Source organism: Corythoichthys intestinalis, chromosome 22, assembly GCF_030265065.1.
Source record: "Corythoichthys intestinalis isolate RoL2023-P3 chromosome 22, ASM3026506v1, whole genome shotgun sequence".
Lineage (NCBI taxonomy): Eukaryota > Metazoa > Chordata > Actinopteri > Syngnathiformes > Syngnathidae > Corythoichthys > Corythoichthys intestinalis.
In genome coordinates this window covers 17,868,057-17,895,271 of record NC_080416.1, presented here as the reverse complement: position 1 = coordinate 17,895,271, position 27,215 = coordinate 17,868,057, and the positions used below count along the sequence as shown (strand labels likewise).

The 27,215-nt window shown below is 39.6% G+C and overlaps 3 protein-coding genes across 7 annotated transcripts in view; 1 reads left to right on the top strand and 2 right to left on the bottom strand.

The window, feature by feature from the left end:
* Positions 1-303: 303 nt before the first annotated feature.
* On the bottom strand, positions 304-10,881 carry zgc:91944 (uncharacterized protein LOC436941 homolog). Of its 4 annotated transcripts, XM_057827130.1 has the most exons (12): positions 10,790-10,841; positions 10,639-10,706; positions 9,970-10,090; positions 9,016-9,457; positions 8,656-8,741; positions 7,605-7,715; positions 6,916-7,125; positions 6,529-6,682; positions 5,632-5,714; positions 4,690-4,785; positions 4,509-4,627; positions 310-2,466 (listed from the first exon to the last, which is right to left on the bottom strand). In XM_057827130.1, exons 3-12 carry the CDS (start codon positions 10,049-10,051, stop codon positions 2,335-2,337), a joined length of 1,515 nt encoding a protein of 504 aa, XP_057683113.1. In that variant the 5' UTR covers positions 10,052-10,090; positions 10,639-10,706; positions 10,790-10,841; the 3' UTR covers positions 310-2,334. The 4 variants fall into 4 exon arrangements, with proteins under 4 accessions (XP_057683114.1, XP_057683117.1, XP_057683113.1 ...); XM_057827131.1 differs by having other exon boundaries at positions 304-2,466; positions 4,509-4,624; positions 10,639-10,881; XM_057827134.1 differs by lacking the exon at positions 6,916-7,125 and having other exon boundaries at positions 305-2,466; positions 4,509-4,624; positions 10,639-10,880.
* A 1,092-nt stretch (positions 10,882-11,973) lies between these two features.
* tmem54b (transmembrane protein 54b) overlaps positions 11,974-27,215 on the top strand; it is a 186,899-nt gene continuing 171,657 nt past the window's right edge. Inside the window, exons 1-5 of one of the 2 annotated variants that reach the window (XM_057827512.1) lie at positions 11,974-12,099; positions 12,739-12,935; positions 13,067-13,126; positions 13,866-14,057; positions 14,432-15,378. In XM_057827512.1, the coding sequence (XP_057683495.1) occupies positions 12,087-12,099; positions 12,739-12,935; positions 13,067-13,126; positions 13,866-14,057; positions 14,432-14,926 (957 nt within the window). In that variant the 5' untranslated portion in view covers positions 11,974-12,086 and the 3' untranslated portion in view covers positions 14,927-15,378. Of the gene's footprint in view, positions 12,100-12,738; positions 12,936-13,066; positions 13,127-13,865; positions 14,058-14,431; positions 15,379-27,215 lie in introns of those variants that run through there. The other variant, XM_057827513.1, reaches the window with a different exon arrangement.
* LOC130910320 (hippocalcin-like protein 1) overlaps positions 22,230-27,215 on the bottom strand; it is a 67,083-nt gene continuing 62,097 nt past the window's right edge. Inside the window, exons 4-5 of the mRNA XM_057827514.1 lie at positions 25,529-25,634; positions 22,230-23,593 (exon numbers count right to left, since the gene is read on the bottom strand). Of these exons, the coding sequence (XP_057683497.1) occupies positions 23,496-23,593; positions 25,529-25,634 (204 nt within the window). The 3' untranslated portion in view covers positions 22,230-23,495. The remainder of the gene's footprint in view (positions 23,594-25,528; positions 25,635-27,215) is intronic.

The window sequence follows — 27,215 nt, the reverse complement described above, 5'->3', positions numbered from 1 at the left end:
GTTTGCATTTTATTGCAATGTTTTTCCTTATTCAGATTTGTTTCAAGACTAGTTACAGTTAGACTTCAGTTTGATGGTTAATGCAGTTATTGCAATTTTGTTGTTTTATCACAATAGATTGGTTTATTTAGATTTCAAAAACCAGAAGCCATTCATTTACGAATGTGATTGCACTTTAGCTTACATATTTAAATGTTCAGATATTAAGAATTGAATGAGGCAAAATAACATGCTTTTTCTCTGAAATATATTGTTATAATCATTTGTTTCGGATGTACTGTAATTATTTTCTGTATAAAAATTAATTTGGTGTTCAACAAGTCTTTTCAAACTTGAGTCTTGAAAAAGAGGGGGTCGTCTTAGAATCAGGGCCGTCTTATATTCGGGCCGAGACGGTAATTACCATCACGAATAATAATGACATTGCACAGCCATCGTTAACAATACTTTTATTCTTGCTTCCTGTCAGATAAAAGCAGATAGCAAGGAGCATAATAATAATAATAATAATACTAATCAGATTTGGAGGGTTTCCTTTGGAGGGCGCCCACCCCCCACTGACATAAATGTTACAAGACATTGTATCGTGAACAGTCACAACAATGGCTGCCATTGGCTTGTAACACATGGATTCCTCTTAAAGAGTGTTGGCTAGTGTTGCACTGAATATCACCTGGACCGCCATCCATACCTTTGGCATCAGGAGGTAACACAATCTGGGAAACATGGGATGCAAATAGTGGCTACTCAACTGCAGATGAGGGTGGGGTGGTATTGATTTGTACGCGTTTTTGTTATAACAGTTATTATCAGCGTATTATTTATTGGCAAGATATTCAAGCAGGTCCTGTCGCTTACTGGAACATAACAGCCTTTCTACGTGCTGCTGTTTTTGTTAGCAACATTGTGTAAATGGGCTTAGCAGGGAAATCTTCATTGAACAATTGCGTCTGTGAACAAAGCTTAATAATCATTACCCATTTTCAAGTTCAACGTGATACTGTTTATATGATGGACGGCTACTATTTTTAATTTCCTTCTTTAGCTGAGACAGTTTAGCTTTTATTCAACGAATGAATTAACGCTGTAAAGATCTGAGGTATTTACAGTTATGACCCGTTTTTTTTTCCTAACGGAAAAAAGGCAGGTGTTTATTTATGGAGGTATTTTGATTCCTCTTAAAGCAAACAAGCAGAGGGTTAGCCACTATTTGGAAAAAAAAAAAAAAAAAAAAAACGGTACATTACAAACACATTTGTCCATTTTATGAACATTTCGAGAGCGACTCAGGCACAGTTGAAGTCTTCTAGTCATGTTTCAAGTTTTACAACTCTACAGTTTACAGTATATTTTTGCTAATGTTGTTAGTTTGAAGAAAAGCACCCACGAATGCAATTATCCACTGGGTTATTATGTACACAAGCATTATTATTACTATTAGAGTGAGATCCACTTTTGAAGTGCAGTACGCGAGCAAAAGCTTTTAGCTTATTCCAATGAGGAGGGAAGATGCGATTTTCAATCACATTGACATTTGTTTTGGTGAAGAGAAGCTTTACAGGCTTGGAAAATGAGGTTAGATGAAGGGGGGAAAAAAAGAGCAAGAGCAGCATCGAGTTGAACAAAGACATGATGGATAGTCCTCGCTTTGTTCTACTAATAAAAAATGTATAAATAGAACAATCTGTTTGGAGTGAGCGCGGATATGATGAAGAAAATCTCTTGAAGCTTACACACACGCACACACACCCCACGCATGCACACATCTGGTGCACTTCTTCACCATCTTGATCCACCATTGTTGGATTTCCTGAGATTCCAGGTGTCCCTCAGGGCTTTGCAAATTCCAACATTGGCCGCATGATTTTATCAAGCGTATCTTTAAGGTTGGATGTCAGCACCAGCGAAAACAAAACACACACACTCATCCATGCAGACGAGATCTTTGAAAGAGTCTCTCTGACCTGACCCGCAGGCACTTCATCACCACTCAGCATAAAAAGAAAACATAAGGCGAAGAAATACAAACAAAATAAACTATTAAAATGGGTGAGGTATCCTTTGGCTAATTGTAAGGAATTTAGGCTTGTTAATACCACCTTGGAATGCACTAAATACTTATATATGTTTATGTATATATTTATATATGTACTGTATATTGCTGTTAACATAAGCAGGATAACTTTTGATAAATATGGCAGCCCCTTTCCTGTCAGAGGAACCTCGAGTGAGTTTTAAAACCCAACCGCATCAACCCCTGAGGAGGAAGCGGACCCTATTTTTTTCCCCATAAAGTATTACGACTAAAATTCAAACGACTTCACCAGCTTTTGGTCACTCTTCATCCACAGTTTCCCTTTTTGAATCCTTTTCTTTCTGTTCTGGGACCTCCGAGTTAGGAAGGGTGTCTGGAGGGGCCCTGACAGGATCTTGTTGCTCCACCATCCTTCCAGTTGATGCCTCTTCCTATCAGTGAAGAAGCACAGAGAACATTTACATTTAACTTTCAATATAACTCAACTGCATAGGGACCGTAGGGACATTACACTACCAACTTTTCAGGATTCTCAAATGTCCCCACCAACTTTTAAGCCACCTTATTTGCATTATATAATGAGTTCTGTTAGATACAGTGGGGAGAACAAGTATTTGATACACTGCCAATGGGAAAACCCATTGGCAGTGTATCAAATACTTGTTCTCCCCACTGTAGGTGATTTAGATTGTCTTCCCATATGTTGTAAGAATAGAAGTGACCCAACCATTATTAATGGAATTATTTTCATTATGTTCAGACTTACATTTCTCCCTTTTCACTTGCTGAATGAGACAGTCCATTTTTCCCGAAAACGCACGTTTGATTGGCTGATGACTTGCCCCCCTCCCCCAACACACACATGCACTCACAGCCCCGACAGAAATACAACATGTTGACAACATGCCCCCTCCTTCACCCCTTTCACAGGAAAGGGATATTAGATGTTTTTTTTCGGCCAGCAGCAGCCACTGTAGCTTTCATTTTTTTGATGAGTTTGGCTGTGCTTTTGGACAAAAGCAGTAGTGTTTTACCTAAAGGAAGGCTCCATTTTTGTTTATTTTTGTTATTTCCTGACTAAGACATTTTTTCAGTTATATTTGAGTTCTCTATTTAGACCAGTGCTTCTCAATTATTTTCTGTTACGCCCCCCCCAGGAAAACGTAAACATTTCACGCCCCCCCCACAACTCTCTGCCGCCACTGTAAATTGTATCAATTGCCTATAAATTATTAATATAAGTATACCTCTGCATAATATTGTGTCCTTTTTAATATTAAAGAAACAATACATAGCTCAACTTACAATAAAGAATAGAAAAGACAAAGTGCATCACTTTTTTCTGAATTTAAAAGAAAAAAAAAAAGTCACATTTAATCTGTAAAAACACATTCACGGTACATTTTTTGACCATTTAATACTGTAAAATAAATTTTAATAAAAATCAATCAATAAATGATAATACATTCAAATAACCATTTAACCGTAAAAATAAAAATTATTCGAACAAAAACAAAAACAACAGTGTCATTGGACAGTGGGACAGTTTTTATTTTTGCTATTTTGCACTGAGCAACTTGGTATGCCACCTTATATGATGCCAACAGTGCTCACTGGTTTACAGATGTAACACTGCGAAACAAAGCGGGACGATTATTGGCAATATTCGGCACGTCTTGGCTGGAAAAAAATCAAGTGACTTATCAATGTGAGTGGGGTCTAATGTTTATAAGTGACATCTTATTTGGTGTGGTTTCCTGCTGTCTGTTGCAAACTTTTTTAGACACAGACTGGTCTTTTCTCATCTCCCACTGTAATAAAAGTCAAAGCCAAACACTGCATACGCTTAGTCATATTTCCCCGTCTTAGCTTGTCATATCTCCAGTGATCTTTGCTGTGTGCTCTTGTTTTGTTCAAAAATACTGCGCACACTTTGAAAATGATACATTATTCTAGTATGGCAAAAAAGTATGTTCCCCAAGGTCACATGCGCCACCCCTGGCAATGCTCTGCGCCTCCCTAGGAGGGTCCGCCCCACTATTTGAGAAGCACTGATTTAGACAGAAAATGTTGAGTAGCAAATGTTTATTTTTTTGTATTTCTGGATAGTTTAGATATTATTAACAAGTTAATATTGTGTATGTTAACTTATGTCATTTAAGTTGTGTTAAAATATTTATTCTGGAAGTTTTGAAAATGTTTCTTTAGCAGTTTAAAAAAAACAAACAAACAAAAAAAAAAACAAAGGTTTCAATCCAACAGTGTATCACCTGAACCAATACATATGACATTAAGTAGAATACAGATTTACTTTGCAATTATCAATTAATTAGGTTCATATCACCCAATCTGTATGGTCTTATTAATGTCCCGTCCCCAACAAAAAGTGTTCATGCAGGTTATGCTGTTATATGGTTGAGACCAAACCTACGCCCTTGATATAACTAGTATTCTTCTTCAGCAGTGACATTACCTGCTCTGAGAAACCTTGATTGACCTGATCGGCGAACTCTTGTATTTCAGCCTCTTCCCCGTTGGAGTGGCAACTCGGGCTCGGGACCTCGATACCGTGGCTTTCCAAAATGGCGGCTTCTATACATAATGGAAAGTTAATTTACAGGGACTTCTTCATTGTTCTACCATTAACTGCTCACCGATATTTGCCCGCCGCTTCATCTCCTTGCGGCGGTTAGCGAACCAGTTGTACACCTTTAATGCCGTCACACGCTCAAATTCAGACAGCTTGCAACCTGATATAAAAACAAAAAAAGGATAAGAAATGGTCGTTACAACACAAAGATGGTCAAGGTGATGATTAAATTTATCTGCTCTGCTTCTGACTGGTCATGGCTTGCCCATAGACTTCAAAATGATATTGACAAACACATGCAGCGATCCAACGCCGGATTTAGGTTGAAAAGGTATGAATGCTGTACCACATACAAAACAGGAAGGATTGTCTCAGGGGTTATTTGAGGATTCAAGGTATTTATTATATTTTTGCATGCATTTTGAAATGTGAAAAAAATTTGTGGGAGAAAATGAGAGTCATAATTCGTAATATTTAGTAAAATAAATGCTGACTCCGTTTTTTTTTTTTTTTTGCTTTTAACAAAGAACTGACTGTTTTACGTCCGTATCTATAAAGAATTCAGGGATTTAAGAATTTATTCACATGAATTTTCAACGTAAAAAGCTCTTTGTGGTAATAAGGCAGCGCCACAGTGGCTTAAAGACTAGCAGCACATTCAACATATTTACGTAAAATAAATGCTAACTGTCCGTTTTTTTTTTCTTGCTTTTAACCAATAATTGAGACTGTGTTACATCCACGTCTATAAAGAATTCAGGGATTTAAGCATTTATTCACAAGAATTTTAAACTTAAAAAGCTCTTTGTGTTTCCACTCAGTCAGCTTTGAAAGAGATACTGTAGGTCCCCCTATTAATTGGCCTTGCGCCCCATGTCCCGTCAATATATTATGAAGTATTTGGCTTGCCTTCAACCATTAACTCATGCATCTAATCGTACCCAACTCTCCATATCTTTAATCATGTAAGTATTCTCATTAACATGGGGTAAATGTATTTTGGCACCTGGTTTCTGGATGACCGAGTTACAGGCATTGGCGATCTCCTCCCGCTTAGCCTCATCGGGGTATTGGTTCTCTACAAAGAAACTGGAACAGTGACAGAATTGTTCAAATCAAGCTACATCACTTTCTACAACGTATTGAGGGGAAGCATTTAAGCCACACAAACACTAAAAGTCAGTCCAAGTCAGTTAAGAGAGATTTTAAGAGCTTTAGAAATAACTGGATTGGAACGAGTTCTTTTGCCATGTGTCTCAGAGACACTCACAACCACACACAGATACATGAACAGACATAAGTCCATCCTTGGTTTTAAAACAGCTCCTTGGGAACAGCACTGCAGAAGGCCCCGTGTGGTCTTATTACAGTGAGTGCCCCTAGTACTTACTGCATGCGTCTAATGGACAAATCAATTGCACACAGTGGGTGGGACTGTTGGGTGTGGGGGCGGGGGGGTTGTAGTGCTACTTTGTCAGCATCCTTCTGGGCGTCCGAGAAAGAAGACAAGTTTATATGAGACTGAGAAGCAGAGGTAATAAAAAATTGCTTAATAAAGTCAGTGCAAACAGGAAAAAAATGGATAGATTTGTTCAAGTGCTATCTGCAGCATTATGCTGAAATTTAACTGTAGTTCAAGCCATGGCAAGACGTTTTCTGCTAGGAATGGAAAGATAAGAATAAGGATAGCGCTGGTTTGCACTTGAGTAACATAGCACCAGTCAAAAGGGTGCGTACCAACTACTACTTGGAATTTTCAAATGAATAAAACATGATTTAAGCGATGGTTTTTCATAGTTTGCGTTGGAATAGACACACCACTGCATGATCTGGTGCTTGAGGGAAAAAGCAAAACAAAAAACTGAGCAAAAATACACTAGTGATATCATGATGAGCCTCTCACCTCTCCATGATGGACTGGCATTCCTTCCTCCAGGTGAAGCGGCTTCCTCGACGGAGCCTCAGCGGTGCCCCGACAATCGCTGGCCTATCAGCCATGATGCCCGTCCGCCAATCGGGTTCCTCCTTCACCATTGACCTCATCGATAAAGTTGCGCCTGATGGAGAGAGGGCGTTCAAGTGGTTGTCGTCGAACAGAAAATGTTCAGGTGTTCACTGTAATTTTGTCTGGAATTATTTTTTTAAATGCAAAAAGTGCTATAAATTGTGAGTTTCCATATTCATTCATTTTCTTGCAAAATATGAGGAAAACGCAGGTCTCCTGCTGTGATCAGTACCAGAGAAGGATTGGTTTGGTCTTTGGAGGATAATGGGGAGGGTCCAGGTTTACCTGGCTGGGCTGCAGTGGCGGCGGCGGCGGTGTACCATGGGAGCAAGTGCATCAACAGCTCTCTCTGCCTGCTCCACACGGGGTTGGAGTTGGGGTTGAGGTTGGTGTTGGGATTGGGGAGGCAGCCACTCGCCCCCGCCGCCAGCCCGTCTCTGTCCCCTCCCCTGGCCCTGGGACTCACGCTGTGCTGGCTTTCGCTCCACCTCAGCCCTTCAGTCAATGTAAGATTGCAGATGTCAGTTGGGGCATATGGAATTTCTATTGTGCCACATTGTGCAATTAGCCAATGAGAATTTGCCGCTTTTTTTTTTTTTTTGCCGTGTCAGCCGAGTAAATAGAAGGTTTAATCAGAAGCAAAGCGCTGTGGCCGCGTTGAATAGGAACCACTGCGGAGGACTATTGTTGTTGTTATTGTTAGTATCAGATCGTGTAGGAGGGAAAACCAGCACCAGTGTTTCTCCAGTATGAGAACTACAGCAAAGCCTCAACGGTGGATCAGGTAAAAATTTCAAAGCAAAGATGAAGGGAGAAAGAAGCAATGTGTGTGTCAAGTAAACTATTTTGGGGCATGACAAGTCAAATGAAAGCTGTATGTGTCATCTTCCGCATGCAGAAGGAAGCCAGCGTTAGCAAGCGTTCACTAAAAATGTAGTTGAAACTAGAATCTTTTGTTTCTATCGGGCGCTCACCTGGGTTATTTCTCTCCAGTAGGTACCAGCGATAGAAAGCTCTGCGTTTGGAGTCGCTCATCTCAAGGCCCTGCTGTAACAACCACTGCGAGATGTAACTCTGACTGATGCCTGAAAGAAAAAAAAAGTTTTTTTAATGGTTTACAGTACGTCAATTGTGAACGTTTTGGGGTTAAAATGCTTTGTGACTATTTGACGGCACCTCTTTGAATCTCATTGTCCAACACATTAAGATGTAATGAATACAATAGAAATAAGAATTATACAATCCACTGTAGAAATGCCAGGTTTTAGTGTGCAAAATAATTAAATAATAGAAATAGGGCTGTCAAAATTATCGCGTTAACGAGCGGTAATTAATTTTTTAAATTAATCCCGCTAAAATATTTGACGCAATTAATGCACAAATGCCCCGCTCATACAGATTAAAATGACAGCACAGTGAAAGGTGTACTTGTTGTGTTTTTCGGAGTTTTGCCGCCCTCTGCTGGCGCTTGGGTGCGACTGATTTTATAGGCTTCAGCACCCATGAGCATTGTGTAAGTAATTACTGACATCAACAATGGCGGGCTACTAGTTTATTTTTTGATTGAAAATTTTTCAAGTTTTATTAAAACGAAAACATGAAGAGAGGTTTTAATATAAAATTTCTATAACTTGTACATTACATAACATTAATCTTTTAAGCACTACAAGTCTTTCTGTCCATGGATCGCTTTAACAAAATGTTAATAATGGTAATGCCATCTTGTTGATTTATTGTTGTAATAAAGAAATACAGTACTTATGTACCGTATGTTGAATGTATATATCTATCTTGTGTCTTATCTTTCCATTCCAACAATAATTTACCGAAAAATATGGCATATTTTATAGATGGTTTGAATTACGATTAATTACGATTACGATAATTTTTAAGCTGTAATTAACGCGATTAAAAATTTTAATCGTTTGACATCCCTAAAAAGAAACCAAGCTAATTACGTAACTGAATGAAGTTTTGGAATGTCTTGTGTTTGATCTTGGCAAATTAACTGTTGTGGTTCCTTACCTGTAACTTGTCCCACGATCGCCTGAGAGATCCTTCGGTTGTTGAGGAAGGTTTTGATCTCCTCTTTCACCAGGTTGCTATCCCTCCTGTGAAAGTAACAAAAAAACCTCACATCACTGCAGAACAACTTCAGCACACTGTGGGCTTGCTTAACTTTCTCAGCGAAAAGTATTTTTTCCCCTAGCTATCCCAGTACACCTGACCTGAATTAACGCGACTACACTTGCGGAGGAACACCCTGCAGCTCCTGGGAACTCAAGTGCTATTACCTGATGTTATATTAATCTGTCTTTGTCTGTTGCTTTATTCTCTTCTCTTCATCTCCTCACTCAGTGCTAATTCATGCTTGACCTTCCTCACCTCATGTATTCCTCCACCTTCTCCTCCAGGTCCCACTCCTCCTCCCCAACCATGTCGTAGCTGAAAGAGCGCTGCACAGTCACGCTGGTGGGGTACAGGGGAGGAGGCGAGGCCTCAAAGCTGTTGCTGGGGGACAGCGCTGCGCCGTCCAGTCCGGAGGTCTGTGTGGTGGCCGAGGTTAGGGAGAGAGAGGAGGTGGATGACGAAGAGGACGGTGCTGGGGCGGAGGGAGTGGCGTGTGTGTTGTTGCTATTGTTGTTATTGGAAGGGGCTGGGTGGGAGTCACAGTGAGTTGAGCGCGGGTCCGGATCAAGCCTCTCTAGAGACTCCAACGCGTGGACGATCTGAGGTTTGGTCATGCCAGAGAGGCGCAGACGCTGCAGGAGGTCTATCTGCTCGATGGTGTAGCGTGGCTCCACTCCACAGCACTCCATTCTGACATCTGCACAAAACAATTATAAATACACCACAACATAAGACACCTGTACAATTGGCATGGATACTGGAGTATCCAGGGAGATGATGTAAACTCCATATAAGAAGGATACTGCCAATATTCGAACCCTAAACCACTGGTGCATAATTTTATTACGTCATAATTGAATGTTGGTGTTCTCGCCTCTAATCAATTCAATTAAGCAGTGACATATTGTCTTAGTATGATGCAATGAGGTATTTAGCGCATCAATGACAACAACAAATATCTATATTAAAATCCGCTTTCATACATCCTGAAGGTTTAAAATATTAGAGAATGCTTGTTGCATAACCATACCTCCAAGAATATCAATCTGTTTCTTCAATTAGGTCTGAAGTTGAAACTTCCTTTACAAGTTGCAGCAGAATGAACTCAGTGCATAGCACTTATCTTCTTTGCAAATCATTAAAGACATACAATAAGTTGCACTTTACTGATCCGACCCAAAAACACCCTTCTGCCCCCAGCTAGCTTACCCGATGGAGGGGGCGACACGGAGAGGCGCCCCGGGAGTGGCACCGTGCTTCGGGTCGCAGCGGGGACGCACCACTGTCGCATGGCTCCACTCTGCAAAGAGTTCCACGCAGCGTGGACCTCCTAAAGACAGCAGACGCGCCTCAGTGTGTTGTGATGGTTAAGCGGCTATTAGCATGTTGGCAGACCGACAACCCAAAGATGACTTGCCGGAAGGCTAATTCGGCTAAGCTAACGCCGCTCTCCGGCTGGTTCCCTAGAGCCTGCTCGGGAACGATCAGTGAAGTTACACGTTATTGATCAAATAAAATCAGGAAGTTGAAGTAATGAACTTTCAAAAATAAAAGCATGTTCCATTGTCATATTAGAATTAACGATACAGAAAAGTGATTCTATTTTGAAAAACACAGGAACCAGCGTTGCAGCTGTTGTTTTCCTTGACAGCGTAGACTGTCTCGTCTCGGCTAACTTATCTAAACTTACACATCGGATGCAAAAAAAGAAAGTCGTTTACAACACATTTTTGTAGACGTATACAAAGAAACATGGTGTATATCGGGTAGCGAGCAGCAAAGACAGTTGTTACTAATGTGTTAGCTCTGTCGCTATGGCTGTTAGCTCGTCGCTAACTAGCACCGGGGTGGTCCCACGGCGGACGGCGTCTCGCTTACCTCCTCTCGGCGGCGGTGGACGGACAGCAGCCGCCGTCTGGCTGAACGAAGATGGAGGGCTGGAGAAACTGTCAACAAAAATAAGTGTCTAGCCTTCCCACAGTTTCCTGGCCCCTGAGATTTTTTTCACAGTTAGGAAAGGAGCACCCACCCCTGGGTCATGTTGTCTTTGGGCTATGCAGCAGTACTGTATGCAAATACAGTACAAGGAGTCTCGATTTATGACCCCCCCCCTTCACCCGACACCACCGCCGTCAAGTACGTCTGGATGATTATGACTTCCGGTTGTGCTGTAAACACCGCAATCAACACCCACCCTGCACGAATGTAAAAATAACTCTAACACTTTTGGGGAAAAACATTTAAGAAATACTAAAACAGAGAAAATCTGCACTCATGTGCATTTCCTTATTGCACCTCTCCTCAAAAACGGATCCATTGTGGACTAATTGTTTGAGATAAAAAAGGTAATTGATAACAAATACTGGACACAGTAGTTCAATATGCTTTTAGCCATCATTAAATCACGATGGACACTGATAGTGATGACTTAATTATCATTGTCATATTTTTCTTTGTTAAATATGTCCACATGATGGCGCTAAATATCCACTGTTTTGTGACGTTCCCTATGAAATAGTCATAATTCAGCAATATTTAATGAATATAATTGAAATAATAATGTGAATGTAGTTCATTTCGTTTAATTATTTAATTAAAAATGATTTTATTTTCCAATTAAATGATTATTGATGTATCACGATTCGTTAACCTTTCACCGTAATTATATCATTCGTGTTATTCAGCCCCCCAACCCTGAAAGTGTTCTAAAAAATATTTCAATCTGTATGATTATGATTATTATTATTTAAATCATTACAAAGCCATGTCAAAATAAAAATTAATTCGGTTTAATTTAAACCATTCATTAATTTGCGATCATTTTAATTTGAAAAAAAAAAAAAAAAGATTAAAAAATTAACAATTTTAATTATAGACTTTAATGATAACAAAATAAAGTGAAATTTGAGCTTTAGTAAATGTAAAGTTGCGCTTGTAACCACTAAAGGCAGGTGTGGCCTGAACAAGTACACCTGAGTCTTAATTAAAACCCGACAATGACGAATTACGATGATGTCTTTCAAAATAAAAGTAACAGAATTGGCCTAGGGCAAATAAACTATTACCAAAATATTTATTAGTCGAAAGTCACATGCAGGTGATAATATCAAGTCTACTCAAATATGTTAATGCCTAGAAAGAAATTCATGCACTTTTCTGTATGGAAACGCATAATATTTTATTTTGAAGATCATGTCACAACGCATGATAAAGGTGTCTGACCAACATGTGTGACTTGTTGGGTTCGCCATGAAGAGAAGTCATGCGGTCTTTCTACAATCGCTTGTACCTCTGATTAAATGTAAACGAATGGTGACCTGATAGAAATGGCCAGAACAGGTAATAACATGTTTTTTTTTTATTCCTTTATCGTTTATGGAAAATTGGCAGAATATGAAGGTGTGGCCACTGGGGATGAAGTTTGTATCAAAAACATATTTGAAATATAGAAGTTCTTATACCTCAGTAAAAGTTTACATTTGTGGTGAACGTATATTGTCCTTAATTCCAGTTATACTGGGGTTTTTTGCCCTTTTTTAAGTGTTTAAGATGTAGTTGTTGGCAAAACAATGTTGGAATGTGGGTGTGCAAAATATTTAAACACATCTATAAGTTTTAAATAACTCCTAGAGGAAAATTTGTCAATCAGCACCCTGATTAAAATTTGACCTGTGACCATTTTGCACCGTTTCGAAATTTGGGAACACCTGATTTGTTCATAAACTCGCATTCATAAATAATAAATTCCATTCACTCTAGTTAGAGCTCTGTCCTCTACTCGGTATTGTGCAGTATCGTCCTTTCAATGGACATTTTGTCAGTACAAGCCAACAGTGAAATCATTAATGATTAATTCAAGAGACATTTCTGTGTGTTTGACCTGGCTCGTGTGTCTCCGATCAATACGACAGCGGGGCATTGAACTGGGAATAATGCCACGAAGCGTCTGATGTCATCTAAACACAGCTTTCTCCTCAGGGGTGTGTTGCGCCAACCTTGAGGAGCCTGCGGCACTGATGAAGATGGGCCTCAGCATGGTGCTGGTGGGCCACGTTAACTTCCTGTTAGGAGCGCTGGTGCACGGCGTGGTGCTCAGACACATTAACCTCCACAAACAAGCCCGTGCCATGGAATACGCCATCTCTAATGTAGTGGCTCTCGCATCTGGACTGGTGGTGAGTGTTTTCTACATATTTATGTCAATGTCCGTGCGATATGCAAATGGGTAATTGGAACTGTTCCATAACATTGTTTATTTTCCCATGCTCGCTTTGTACGATTTTGACTTTGTTTTTTGGTACCACAGGGAATAGTTGTTGGCATTGTGGCTATTGTCCTATCCAAAAACAAGAAAAGCAAAAGCCTGGTGAGTAGTACCATTCTCTACTTCCAGTGCCAGAGGGAAAATATATACTTTGTAGGCTGGAAAGTATGTTGACTGTATTGACAAGTTATGCTCCTTTGATTTCCAGCTAGTCTGTTTTGTCCAATAACACCAGTGTTTTCATGACGCATTCCGTTGAAATGTTTTTTTTTTTTTTTTTTTTTTGTTCACTAATATTTTCCATGTGAAAGCACTGCTCTGCAAATATCTTATAATTACTGCTGGAGGCTGTTTTTAAATGATTTAAAGCCCCAAAATATTTAACCCACAAATGCTCATAAAACACAACAATCTAAAAAATAGAAATTTCTCGGTTATACTTTTGAATACACAGAAATGTTCCCCTACCTCTACTGTATGTACAGTAGGTGACTAATGTTCAAGCCCTGTTATTTTGCAACTGTTCTCGTCTGGCTGCTCGGACCAGAGTGGTGAACTTCCACCAATAAGTGAAACTCTTACTGACAAACCACTCCTTATTTGCCTTTTGTTACTTTGCAGTGGTGTCATCTGGGCCTCTCGGCGCTATCAGCTGCTTACTCTATCTTTTGTTAATTATGCTGTCGTCACTGAGCACTATCATCATTGTTAATTGGATCTCATGATAACTGTAGGGACGCTATCAGATGTCGTCTCGGGTCGCTATCACATATTTTTGTCATATCTTGACTAACCAAATGTTTCGGGCATGTTTTTTCCCCCACCAATATCTGAATTGCAGACATGGTCAGTCTTCAGCGTGAGCTTGGTATCGTCGCTCATGGCGTCGGCGTCCGCCATTGGCCTGCTGGTGTCCGTGGTGAGGGCCATCATCCACGGTGGGCGGAGCCTTCTGACACATTGCCGCTTCCCTGATGCCATCGGGTACTCAAGCATCACCAACGAGTGTCCTTTTGATCCCACGCGCATATATGTGAGTGTGTTGGCGCATGTGTGAGCCACATAAAAGTAGCCAATTGTTTTATTTACGAGTTGGCTGGTGATCTCACTAGTTTGATTATGTATATTGTTGAATTCTTATTCTACCAGGGTACTGTGTTTCAACTTATGCTTTTGGGGGGAAAAGGGTTTGGTTCCACTTTTAAAGATGTTCATAATAGCTAATTTTCAGACTTGACCAGCTCTCAATATTTTATTCATAGAAGTAAACAGACTTGCCAACAAGGTATTTCGGTTGCGTATCGCATCAGCAACCTCACTTAAGTGGACTCACTCAAGCCTCAGATTGAACCTCACACGGTGCAACTGCTATCTACATCTAACAGTCAGATGCTCCCCCCCCATTAGAGCACCACTCTAATCCTTTGGGTGCCTCTCATCGTGACTTGCGTGGTCCAGTTCATCTTTTCCGCCCGCTGCCTCTCCGTCTGCATTTCCTTTCTGGGTCTGCCCTGCTGGCCGTACAGGAAGCGACGCAGAGAGGTTCGAGCGGCCATCAAAGCGGTGAGGCCGCTGGAGGAACTGGTTGAATCTCGTGTCAACCAAGCAACGCAACGCGAGGAACCTACGCCTCCCCATCCTCCAAAGCGCTACACTGGAGCCCCGAGGAGCTACAGCGAACCCAGAAGAGTGGTGTCGCAACCGGTCAGACAGCAGCGCCACCAACCTCCCCCGCCGTACCACAGGAGCCTCCCCCCAGCAGAAAGGCGGCCTCTTCACCAGCAGCCTCGCTGGGAAAGGTCACAGAGACCTGATGCTCCACATGGGAGCCCGCGGCAACCTCCCGAACATCGCCACCTACTGGAGAGAGGCACTCTTGAACGGTCCAGTTTCTGGATTTAATCTAATGGAGAGAGACTGCTTTTATTTCACTTTGGACCTTAACTAAAACCTGAATGTACTGGGAACTTCAGTCAGCATACTTGCACAATATATTCGTCGATTGCATTCCTTCAAAGAACTGTTTCAGCTTTCCAATTTTGCTCTGCTTATTAGACTGTGCAGGTGTCCTTAATGTTGTGGTCTGTGAGTGTGTCAGTATTACATTGTTTTGTAAAGCATTGATTGGATAGAGCTACATCACAACTAGCAGCATTACTATTCACAGTGCACATTTGAATTATTCGTAATAATGATAAATGCATCATTTCGCCTGAAAATTCTGGACTGTTCGTCTTCACAACAATGTTGTCTGTCAATGAGTGAAACTTGTTATTTTATTTTATTTTATTTATTACCTTTTCAAAATAAACATTTGAGACGTCAACTGAGTGTGTGTGCTTTTAGTAAAATGTGTTCATTGTCAGGGTGAATGTGTGGTAATGTTTGATGAGTGACCTGACAGGAAGGACTGGTTACACACACACCCACACACGTGTATGTGAACATGTACACGCCCATTCGCAGGTGTCCTTTTCGAAGATATTAGCAATCCCTCATTTCTTGTCGAAAATAAATAGAATTCGCCAGATGGATACATGAATGCATGTTGATTGTTGAATATAACACCAAACTGTTTTATTTGAATGATATCGTTCTGTATACAAAATTGTAGAACTAAAAACAAGTATGATAGTCCTAGCATTATTATGCAAGCTAAAGGCTAAACCCATAGGTGGAGTTTTACTTTTGTGGCAGGGATGCAAAACATGTTGATGACCCTGAAATGCGGTGTCAGCAGTAAAACTGACACATGCTCGGTTTGTAGCTTTACCCATGCTCGTAAATACAGGCATCACAGCTATTCGGGTGTGCGCGCGCCCATTTTTTTATGGAGAAGTAGATGCCGATTTTTGCATTCTGCAGAGTAGCCAACTTTTTTTGTTTGTTTTGTTTTTGTTTTTATTCAACTCACAAAAAATTAAAACAATCCATGACAACTTCATCAGTATTATACAGAATGTATATATACATCGGGACAAAAAAAACAACAAAAAAAATCAGACCTGGTTTCTCTTCAAGAAGATGAGTACTTTTTAATAGACCTACATCTTTTCTGGAAACTCAAATACCTCATTTGTAGCCTGGCAGTTATAGCTTCCATTTCATACACCTCCCTCAGTTTATGTCTCCGCTGCATCACCGTTGGGGGCTGTGGATTCCTCCATTAAATAGTCACCATTTTACTGGCCACCATTAACTGTATGTGTAGGACATACTTTTGTTCACTAGTGTAGACCTCTTCAGGTGTTAAATCCAGGATAATCTGTTTTGGGGCAAGTTCCAAGACAACACCCAGGATTCTGTCAGTTACTTCCCTCTCACCCCTCCAAAAAGCCTGCGACTTTGGGCAGTCCCAAAATATATGAGTATGGTCACCAATCAACCCACAGTCCCTCCAGGACTTTGTTACATTAGGCTCATTTACAAATTTAGAGACAGCCAGGGGAGTCCTAAAGAACCTTGTTTTTGTCTTCCAATCAAACTCTTTCCATGTGTTGCTATTAATCCCTTTATGGCAACCAGTACACATTTTCCCCCATTCCGATTCCTCAATTATTACCACCTCAAGCTCCTGTTTGTTTTTTACATAAAAAGTATTATCTACTATATCCATCAATAGATTTTTATATAGATGAGAGACATGTTTCATGGTGGGCAATTTGGTTTTGATTATATTGATGAAATATGTTTCCAAATTTGATGACTCATTCTTGATAATTTCCCAGTCCTTATGAGTAGTAATATAATGTCGAATTTGAAGATATCTGAACATATCACCTTGTGGTAGAGAGAATTTTTCTTGGAGGTACGCGAATGGCTTCAGAATGTTGTCATGGAATAACTGATCAATAATTTTTAGGTTATTGTTCGTGCGTCTCCTAAAAGAGATATCAGATGCTGAGGGGGGAAAGTCCACATTCCCATCAATCTGTACCGCCCGTGAAAGGGCAGCAACCCCTTTAACTCTTTTGGACTGTTGACCAAATTTTTAAGGTGTGTTTTACCCACACATTATTTATCTGCGCTCTATTTTGGGTTTGTTTATTTAAAAACAACAAGACAGCTAATGGCATATTTGGCAGTGAACTCTGTTCTATGTTCACCCATCCTGATTCTTTGTCATTGGTGATCCATGCAACAATTGGTGTCGATTGAGCTGCCCAAAAGTAGTATTTCAAGTTGGGAAGTCAGAGTCCACCCTTATCCTTCCCAAGAGTGAGTGTTTTAAGTCTCACCCTCGGTCTTTTGCTCTGCCATATAAACCTGGAGATCAATTTATCCAACATATTGAAGGCTGAAATTGGAATTCCTACCGGGAGAGACTGGAACAGAAATAATATTCGAGGTAGAAAATTCATTCTAACAGCCTCTATTCTACCCAAAAAGGAAAGTGGGAGCACATCCCATCTCAACAATTCATTTCTAAACTTGTCAATTAAAATTTCGTAATTTGTTTTATACAATTGTTTAATTTGAGGAGCGAGCGTGATACCTAGATATTTATATCTCTTCAAGCTGACTGGGCCATGTCCCTGATACCATCATTACTTGTGATTTAGTGGGATTTACTTTATATCCAGACACTAGACCAGACATGTCCAAAGTCCGGCCCGGGGGCCAAATGCAGCCTGTGGCCAAATTTCATCCGGCCCCCAGCCTCTGTCATTTAATCAATAAAGTCTGGCCCGCACACAGACTTTAATAAGTTGATCAGCAGTACTGCTACCAGCTTACACACTAAATGCTGCTCCTCATTTATCCACTAAAAAGAGGCAGCACTCTAAGCAACATTACCCTGTTGTGACCCTTTACTCCCAATTTTCTAAAATGGCGACAATAAAAAAAAAAAAAAAAGAAAGTTGACTGCGACGGCCAACACTTCAAGGATAGGGTGAAATTTGACTATTTCTATTTCTTGACTATACGCAACAAATGTGTCTGCCTGATTTGCAAAGAAACGGTGGCTGTTTTAAAAGAGTTCAATGTGAGGCAATATTACAAAACAAGACACGCTGACATGTACGACAAGATTACAGGGAAGATACGTAGCGAGAAATTGAAGCAACTTGAAGCTAGTTTAATTTTACAGCAGCAGTATTTCAGAGCCCGAAAGTCGAAAGAGAACGCCACAAAGGCTAGTTGCGAGATTGTTAAAATTAGGAATTGAAAATAATAATAAAGCAAATATGACACACAGAATGGCTTGCTAAAATGTGCCTAAATATATTGTTCTACGTAAAGGACGTTAGCCAAGGTCGGCCCCCCACATTTTTACCACAACAAATCTGGCCCCCTGTGCAAAAAGTTTGGACACCCCTGCACTAGACCATACTCCTCAAGATTTTGTAGAAGTGGCGAAATTGATTGAACAGGATTTTCGATAAATAGCAATATATCATCTGCATACAATGCAATCTTATGCTGGTGACCACCCTCGTCCCGTATTCCTTGTATTAAACCATTATTTCTTATCAATTCCGAGATCGATACTAATTGCAAACAAAACAGGAGACAAGGCATTCCCTTGTCTTGTTCCCCTACCAACACTGAAAAAAAAAACAGAGCAGTGACCGTTAACACTGACTTTTGACCGCGGATTTTGTGTAAAAGACTCCAATTCATCTAACAAACATTTCATTAAAGCCCATTTTCCTCAGTGTTTGCTCTAAGAATACCCAATCTAGTCAATCAAAGGCTTTCTCCGCATCTAGGCTGAGAAACATTAATGGGGATTGTCTTCTAGAGGCAACGAAATGGAGATTTAGAGCATGTCTAACATTATTAGTACCATGCCGCCCAATGATGAATCCTGTTTGGTCCTTATTCACTAGTCGTAGTCTATCCAATTTAATGCCAAGTTTTTCCAGTCACTCACACCCTTGCGAAACGAATCCTCACTGTGGTGAGTTTGAAAATGGCAGCAGGCAAAACAGGAGACACATCCTTTTTGAAGGACGTCGTCCATTGAATATGGTACAGTATGGTTGTAGCTCTTGTACGATTAATTAGGGTCCTTAGCAGGGGTGAAAGTGGCTAGAATTTCTTGCCGGAACTCCCCGACGTTAAAGTCGGCACGTAGCCAGATTTTTTTTTTTTTTTTAGGGGGGGGTCAAACCTCTTAAACTACTAAAATGCAAAGAAAACTGTTTTAGCACAGTTATTTCAATAACACATACAAAAACTGATTTTCATTCAAAATTGTATTTTTTTCAATGATTTGCAAAAAGTTAACAAAAACGGCAATGACCCCGCCCTCCATCTCCTAATTTTTATTTTCCCTCCTTTCCTCACATACTAAATGCCAAATCTCAATTTTAACTACTTAAGAACATATAATGTATATTAAAATTAAAGTTAATGTAAGCATTTCCTTTTTTTTAGTAATAAAGATATAAGTAACATACATTCAGAAAAATAAGTACAAATGACTTATATTATACAGAGTGAAATGGAATAGATTTGGAAGATCACGCAAACATTGACTTTTTTAAATCATAAGGAAATGACTAAGTAGCCTAACATAAATAAACACTTGTGTATGTAAATCTGATGTTGGTAGATTTTCTTCTTGGAGATGAAATGCATGTGTGGCAGCTCATCATTTTTTTTTTTTTACATAGCATTTGCCGTCATATTTTGGAAATCAAAGCACCGTGTACCGGAACAGCATTCCGGCCCTGAATCTTATACCGGAACTGCGTTCTGGCCCTGAATCTTATACCGGAACTGCGTTCCTGACCGTTCTGGCCCAATTTCACCCCTGGTCATTAGTGGGACAAACTGAAACTCCGCTCACCATTTTGGCAGTGCTCTCCAGCGTTTGATGGTCCACATCTTCAATCCTTGGTTCTCGCTAAGTAGCTTTTGTTGCTATTGAAAGCTTAGGTTTGAAAAAAAACAAAAAAACAAAACGTTTATCCATCTTGTTTCTTCCGTCCTCTGGTGATTTGGGCTAAGCAAAGCAAATGACAGTATCTAAGGTGCCAGTCACATGATATGTTCAAAAAAATTATTTTTGACCCATTTTAAAAAGATTTTTTTTTTTTTTTTGTTCCTCTCATTTTTGTTGTTTTATTCCTTTACAACTTTTAAAGACGACATTTTACCGGGAGAGCCTTAATTTTAAATTCATATAATTGAAAGTCATTTGTATGCAATGACATTTTCAGCCACCGGTGGAGGGGATGGGGGTCTATGGGCCCCTCACCGCCCCCCTTAATCTCCGCATATGCCTAAAACACATTTAAATTATATTAAAATCGATGCTTTTGCATTCCATTTTTTTCTGGTTAAACAACATATTTTGTGTCTCTGCAATTTTGGAGAAAAAAAAAGCTTTGTTTCGTATTACAAGGTGTGCCAAAGCAAAAACATTGTTTTAACAGAAACCAAGAACAACAGAATACTTTATATCCTAATTTTATTTAGAACCAGAAACGACAGAAGAGTCCACACGTGCAGTTTTGAAACAAGTATATCTATATTGTTAATTCAGGTCCAATAGAACAAATCCTCACATGATCATTTTTTTCATGCAACAGAAATTTCAGGAATGGTGCGTTTGCAGTGCAGTACGTGGTTCGATCAGAAAGTAGAAGTCATCCGACACAAGATAGCAAGTTCATGTGAGGCAATAAAAAACAGTGTTGTTCCTTATCTTACCAGCAAGAGGCAGTGACGCTACAGGGTCCCCCAAAAGCAAATACGTGCTAAATAGTAAACTTAAAAATAGTTCAGATTTCACTTTAGCACTGCTTTGCCTTGCCACATATTCAGGTGGAGCAAGTGTTGGGCTTGGGCAGTACAAAAAACATTCACACGCACACAAACAATATGATATGTAAAATAATGAGTTATTACCGTCACTGATGAAATAAGTGTCATGCTTGTAAATTGTAAAATTATTTCTAGAAAAAACTTGATAGAACGCACATTAAAGCAAAGCAATTTTCTCGACTTTTGATTGTTTTAGCTTGCCTCAGTTGATTCATTAAAATAAAAGGGAAAACTGGCATGCAATTTAACAAATCAAAGGAACACTAGGAAAAACAAATTAAGAGGCTGAATTGGTTCCGTAACAAGAAAACAGACAAAAGAAATGGCAATATATGTGAACAAACTCGTAATTAAAACTTATATTATTCAAAGTTAATGTCTTAACTGTCGACCCATCGAGCAATAAAATTATGAGAAAAGGTTAAAAGAATAGTTGTAATATTATGATCATAGTCATAATGTTCTGAGACTACAGTCATGCAGTAACTAAATGAAAATTCTCAAACTTATAGTACATTCCTATTTTTAAAAGAAAAACATGCCATTGCATGAGCGTATTATTGCGCGACAGACATTGGAATGTTATTTTCACTGGTAAGTAACAAGAAGTCTTCAAATTATAACATAAAAATTCCAGAAATAGTTGTCATGTTATATGCGTAAAGAGTTCTCTAAATTAGGAGAATGTATTGTCGGAATGTTAAGTGGCTAAAGCCACTTATACAAATACATTCAAATCATTACAAGAATATGGTTCTTCGAACAAAGGTACGAGAAAATGAATGGAATGTTGGAAAAAGTTTTGAAGAAAAGAATTGTAAAATTACAAGAAATTTGCACTATAATATATAATGATTGATAACCCGTTTTTTCTAAGTGTAGTCATTTATTGTTTTAGCTTTCATTTTGTAGTAAGGTCACAATTTTAAACATTTTTGAACGTGTATTTATTCCTGTTTAGCCGTCCTTTTCTCATGAGTATAACAACTTTATTCTGCTGATTTTCTGTAGATGACTAGTTCTTTAGAATCAAGAGTTTTATTCTTGTAATATCACAATTTAATTAGATTATGAGATCATCTATGTTTTAACCAGTGTCCTTAGTCAATCAATTATGATCTTTACTTAAATTACTAAAAACAGTTTGCTGCTCCACATGTCTGACCTCTCATGTAAACAAATCCAAAACCTTGGGATTGTAAATAAAATACAGGCCTAATCTTGTAAAACGTATCCCTTCACCTAACTGCTCGCTAAGCAGACTAATCCGCGAGGTGATTAAAGCGTTCCGAGTGATGAACGAGCCCTTAGTGAGTGACCTGTGAGCCAAAACAAGACAAATCAATTTTCTCTGCAGGGTACAGTGCCGAGCTGCAGAAAGATACCATCGTGCATAACATCGCCCCCCCCCCCCCCCCCCATTTTCTTTATGGGTTCATGCAATGTTGATGGATTACAATTATCTTATAATAATAATAACACTGTTCAAATGAACCTCAAGCATTCCATACATATCAACATGCAAACGCATAATCAGACTTGATACTGTGCAAACACAAAGTGTGCTACTTTTTTGTTTGTTTTTTAATGTGAAATGCATGATCGGCATTTGATCTCAACCATCTTAACTTTACCTTTTCTAATTTCCTCCTCTGTCATGGTAAACTCCAATATGGTCATACTTAATACAACAGCAATTGAAATGTACAAATTCACATGAACACATTATGTACAAAACACAAACATAAAAATGGACAAACCATAATGATGACAGAAACAACCCCAAAACAATAGCATATTTCATTAAATCGACTCATGTAGATGTCACTTGAGCAAATTAATGCCTTTCTCCAAATGCACGCCTCCTTTTTTCGATTATTATACAGGTAACGTATAATTACATCGTTTACGAGTGACCTACTGAGTCAATTTGATATCATGCTAACCCAAAGCAGTGGTACACTAACAGTCTCGCAAATGAATTCCAGTGTATACACTTTGAAGTCATAGTAAGTGGTCAAAAGTGCGATACTCCAATTTCACTCAACATGAATTGTACTGAATCAGTAATATTGTTTAATATTAGTCCAAAAGTGTGTGTAAAAATAAAGGCCTCTCCCTTAAATAAACACATCCGTTGGTCTGCATGTGAGTAAATGAATAACACCGGCCACTATTTGCAGAAACACAGTAATGGCATTCAAAATGTATTTCAAAATGAAATTGCCTAAATACAAATAAATTAAAATTCCCTTTGCCCCAGCAGCCCATACAAATAACACCATGAGGCTACACAACATAATACTGTACTGCCTTTGCAAATGAGCTCCATTTTATGATACACATTAGACATGATATATATATCTAGATATATACATGATATACATGTGTGCTGAATGAGAGACTGCTCATGTTCCAGAGCAAGAGAGCCTTTTCGAAACATGAACTGCTGCCATCAATACATACGTGCATGTCCTTTGATATTCGACATATACAAAAATAAACAGATGACAGTGATACGTTCCTTCTTAAATTCCCTCTCTTTGCATACACACATATTTTGGAAAAAAAAGATATGAGAGAAACGTCATGCATTTATCCTCAATGACTGTTGTCATAGCAACAAAGAGGATAAGAGGGAGTGAGGGGGGTGCCAAGCGGGCTTCCTGGTAGGGGGGAAATTGGGGGGTGTTCAGAACTGAGAAGCTGAGCTGGGGTCACACTGGAGTAGTCGGACAATGGAGGGGTCACTTTTGGCACCTTTGATGAATTCCTCCAAGGACAACTTACCTGCAGAAGTGCATGGAAAAACAGAGTTGGCTTTGTTGTATAGTAGGTATTTATTTTACACTGCTGGCCAAAAGTATTGGCACCCCTGCAATTCTGTCAGATAATGCTCAATTTCTTCCAGAAAATGATAGCAATTACAAATGCTTTGGTAGTAATATCTTCATTTATTTTGCTTGCAATGAAAAAACAAAAGAGAATGGAGAAAAAAAAAAATCATGATCATTTTACACAAAACTCCCCAAAATAGGTCGGACAAAAGAATTGGCACCCTTTGAAAACAATGTGATGCTTCTCTAATTTGAGTAATTAACAGCACCTGTGGCACATGACATGTGGTGGCAATAACTAAATCACACTTGCAGCCAGTTAAAATGGATTAAAGTTGACTCAACCTCTGTCCTGTGTCCTTGTGTGTACCACATTGAGCACAGAGAAAAGAAAGAAGGTCAAAGAACTGAGGACCTGAGAAGCGAAATTGTGAGAAAGCATGGGCAATCTCAAGGCTACAAGTCCATCTCCAAAGACCTGAATTTTCCTGTGTCTAGCGTGCGCAGTGTCATCAAGAAGTGTAAAGCCCATGGCACTGTGGATGTGGATGGAAAAGAAAAAAATGATGAGAGATTTTGCGGATGGTGGCTAAAGAACCTCGACTAACATCCAAATAAGTTCAAGCTGTCCTGCAGTTTGAGGGTACAACAGTGTCAACTTGTACTATTCGTCGGCGTCTGAATGAAAGGGGAGTCTATGGTAGGATACCTAGGAAGACCCCACTTTTGACCCAGAGACATAAAAAATGGCTGGAGTTTGCCAAAACTTACCTGAGAAAGCCAAAAACGTTTTGAAAGAATGTTCTCTGGTCAGATGAGACAAAAGTAGAGCTTTTTGGGAAAAGGCATCAACATAAAGTTTACAGGAAAAAAAAACGAAGCCTTCAAAGAAAAGAACACGGTCCCCACAGTCAAACATGGCGGAGGTTCCCTAATGTTTTGGGGTTGCTTTGCTGTCTTTGGCACGGGACTGCTTGACCGTGTGCATGGCATTGTGAAGTCTGAAAACTACCAACAAATTTTGCAGCGTAATGCAGTGTGACAAAGCTGGGTCTCCCTCAGAGGTCTTGAGTCTTCCAGCAGGACAATGACCCAAAACACACTTCAAAAAGCACTAGAAAATGGTTTGAGAGAAAGCACTGGAGACTTCTAAAGTGGCCAGCAATGAGTCCAGACCCGGATCCCATAGAACACCAGTGGAAAGATCTGAAAATGGCAGTTTGGAGAAGGCACCTTTCAAATCTCAGAGACCTGGAGCAGTTGGCTAAAGAAGAATGGTCTAAAATTCCAGCAGAACATTGTAAAAATCTCATTGATGGATACCGGAGGCGGTTGTTCGCAGTTATTTTGTCTAAGGGTTGTGCTACCAAGTATTAGGCTGAGGGTGCCAATACTTTTGTCCGGCCCATTTATGGAGTTTTGTGTAAAATGTCAATGATTTAGATTTTTTTTTTTTCATTCTGTTTTGTGTTTATTCATTGCAAGCAAAATATATGAAGATATTACTACCAAAGCATTTGTAATTGCAATCATTTTCTAGGAGAAATTGACCATTATCTGACAGATTTGCATGGGTGCCAACACGGTTGGCCAGCACTGTGTCAAGTCTTGATGAGAAAACACGACTATGCAATTAGAATATATTTTATGGAACATTATCTGTTGTTTTTGGAATTTGAGTGCAAGCACGCAAGAAAAGAGGAGGCAAAATATCCATTGCGTTGAAGTAAAAAATGTGTTTAAAACAGTTGAAATTGTTTTTCATTAGAAACACGTTGTAGTTTTTCATTTGGGAAAGATGATTTGACACTAGCGTGGTCACAGAATGAATTAAACTCATATCTCAAAGGCCCCACAGGATCTACTTACTGCAAAATTTCTGCCTCACCGTCATTATTGAGGTCCATCTGTCTGAAGATCTTATCCGTCCTCTTCTCAGGCGTGGACTCGTCCTCTGGCATCTTCATTACAGATGAGACCATCTTGTAGATAGCCTGAAAAGCACACATGAAAGGGACAGACAAGGGGTTAAGAGACTAAGAGAAGTCTGCACGACGCTGATAACGGGTGTCATCGGGGTGGGGGTTATTGATCTGATGCATCTTTGGTTCCACTCAGGTGACCGCTGCGCTCCCTTTGGTGGCATTAAATTAACCTCTGTGAGGTAGCCTGCGGCGCACATCTACAATTAGCTTACAGAGCCATTAAGACGGCTCCCATGGGGGAGCAGAGCATAAAACAGACCATAGATCAGTAGGACGCCTCAAGAAAGGAAGGACGTTCGTGTAAATTAGACCCTCGAAGCTTCTTGGCTTCGCGATATTAACTCCTGATCTCCAAAAGCAAGACAAACAATGTTGGATTAGATTTGCCGTTTATTCAATTTAAAAAGACAATATCTACAAATTAAAGTAACGGCTGTATTACTTCATACTCTGCTTTCCACTCACATTCTACAACCTGACTTTTAGCGTATAAGCTATAAATTTTTCAAGAGGTATGAACGTGTCCGTAAATACCAATTTTGTTTTAAGACTGGTGGGCACAGAAGTAACAAAAAAAATTTCACTACAACATGATGACACAATGCTCTCCTTCTGATACTGTCAAACGACTGTAACGTCGACTGACATGAGGGATCCATTGTCTCATGTCACGGTGCGCAAACTCCACGAGTTGGGAGATAATCCCGCTATTGTGCACACTCAGGGATAAAGTCAGGTTAAATTTAACTTTCTAATCCACAAGAACAATCTTACACGGACACACACGTGCAGACTACTATTGGTGCAATATTTTAACTTGTGAACCCTCTCCCTCTTTGGAATATGGTTGATTAATATCCATAGTGGTATACTGTATATATGTAGAAATATCAGGGATGTAACCATATCTAATCTCATGGTTCAATATTTGCTCTCTAATAACGTCATGGTGCGAAAGCTCACTGTATTACAGGAAGGTTGACGCACTGCACCGGCTTGTCTGTTCACACTTTGTGGGATACTAAGTCTATGGTCGGTAAACTGCTTTCACAAACCCTGTTTCTCAGGATTCTCAGGACTTAAAAAAAAACAGATCGATAAAGAATATTTAATATCTCTTTCGATCAAAATAAGTTGCTGGCCATCCTAATCAACTATCTGCAAATCCATGGCAAAGGACTGACTGGTCCAATCCACAAACTTTTGATTATACTGAAATTTCTGGTTTAGACTATGGGTCGCTGCGACTTGTTTTGTTGCGTCAGAATCAGGGTCGTTACCAGGGTGGGGCAGGGGTGGGCAGTGCCCACCCACGGACACGCTCTGCCCACCCAAAGAAAATTAGATGTAGTACTAACTGCAGTCTGGGCACCGCGTATGGTGTCCCATTCATACAGAAGTAGTAATGTGTTCTAAGTTTTAACCTTTGCGTTGTTACCTCCTCTTTCACCTGGGAAAAAAAAAAAAAAAAATGAAATGTTGGGTTTGTTCCTAGGGGGCGCTACACACATTTACGCATATTTTGATTTGATTTGATTTTTTTACATTTTGTCAAAGTTTTCACCAGTGTTCACCTGGCTGTTGAGTTTG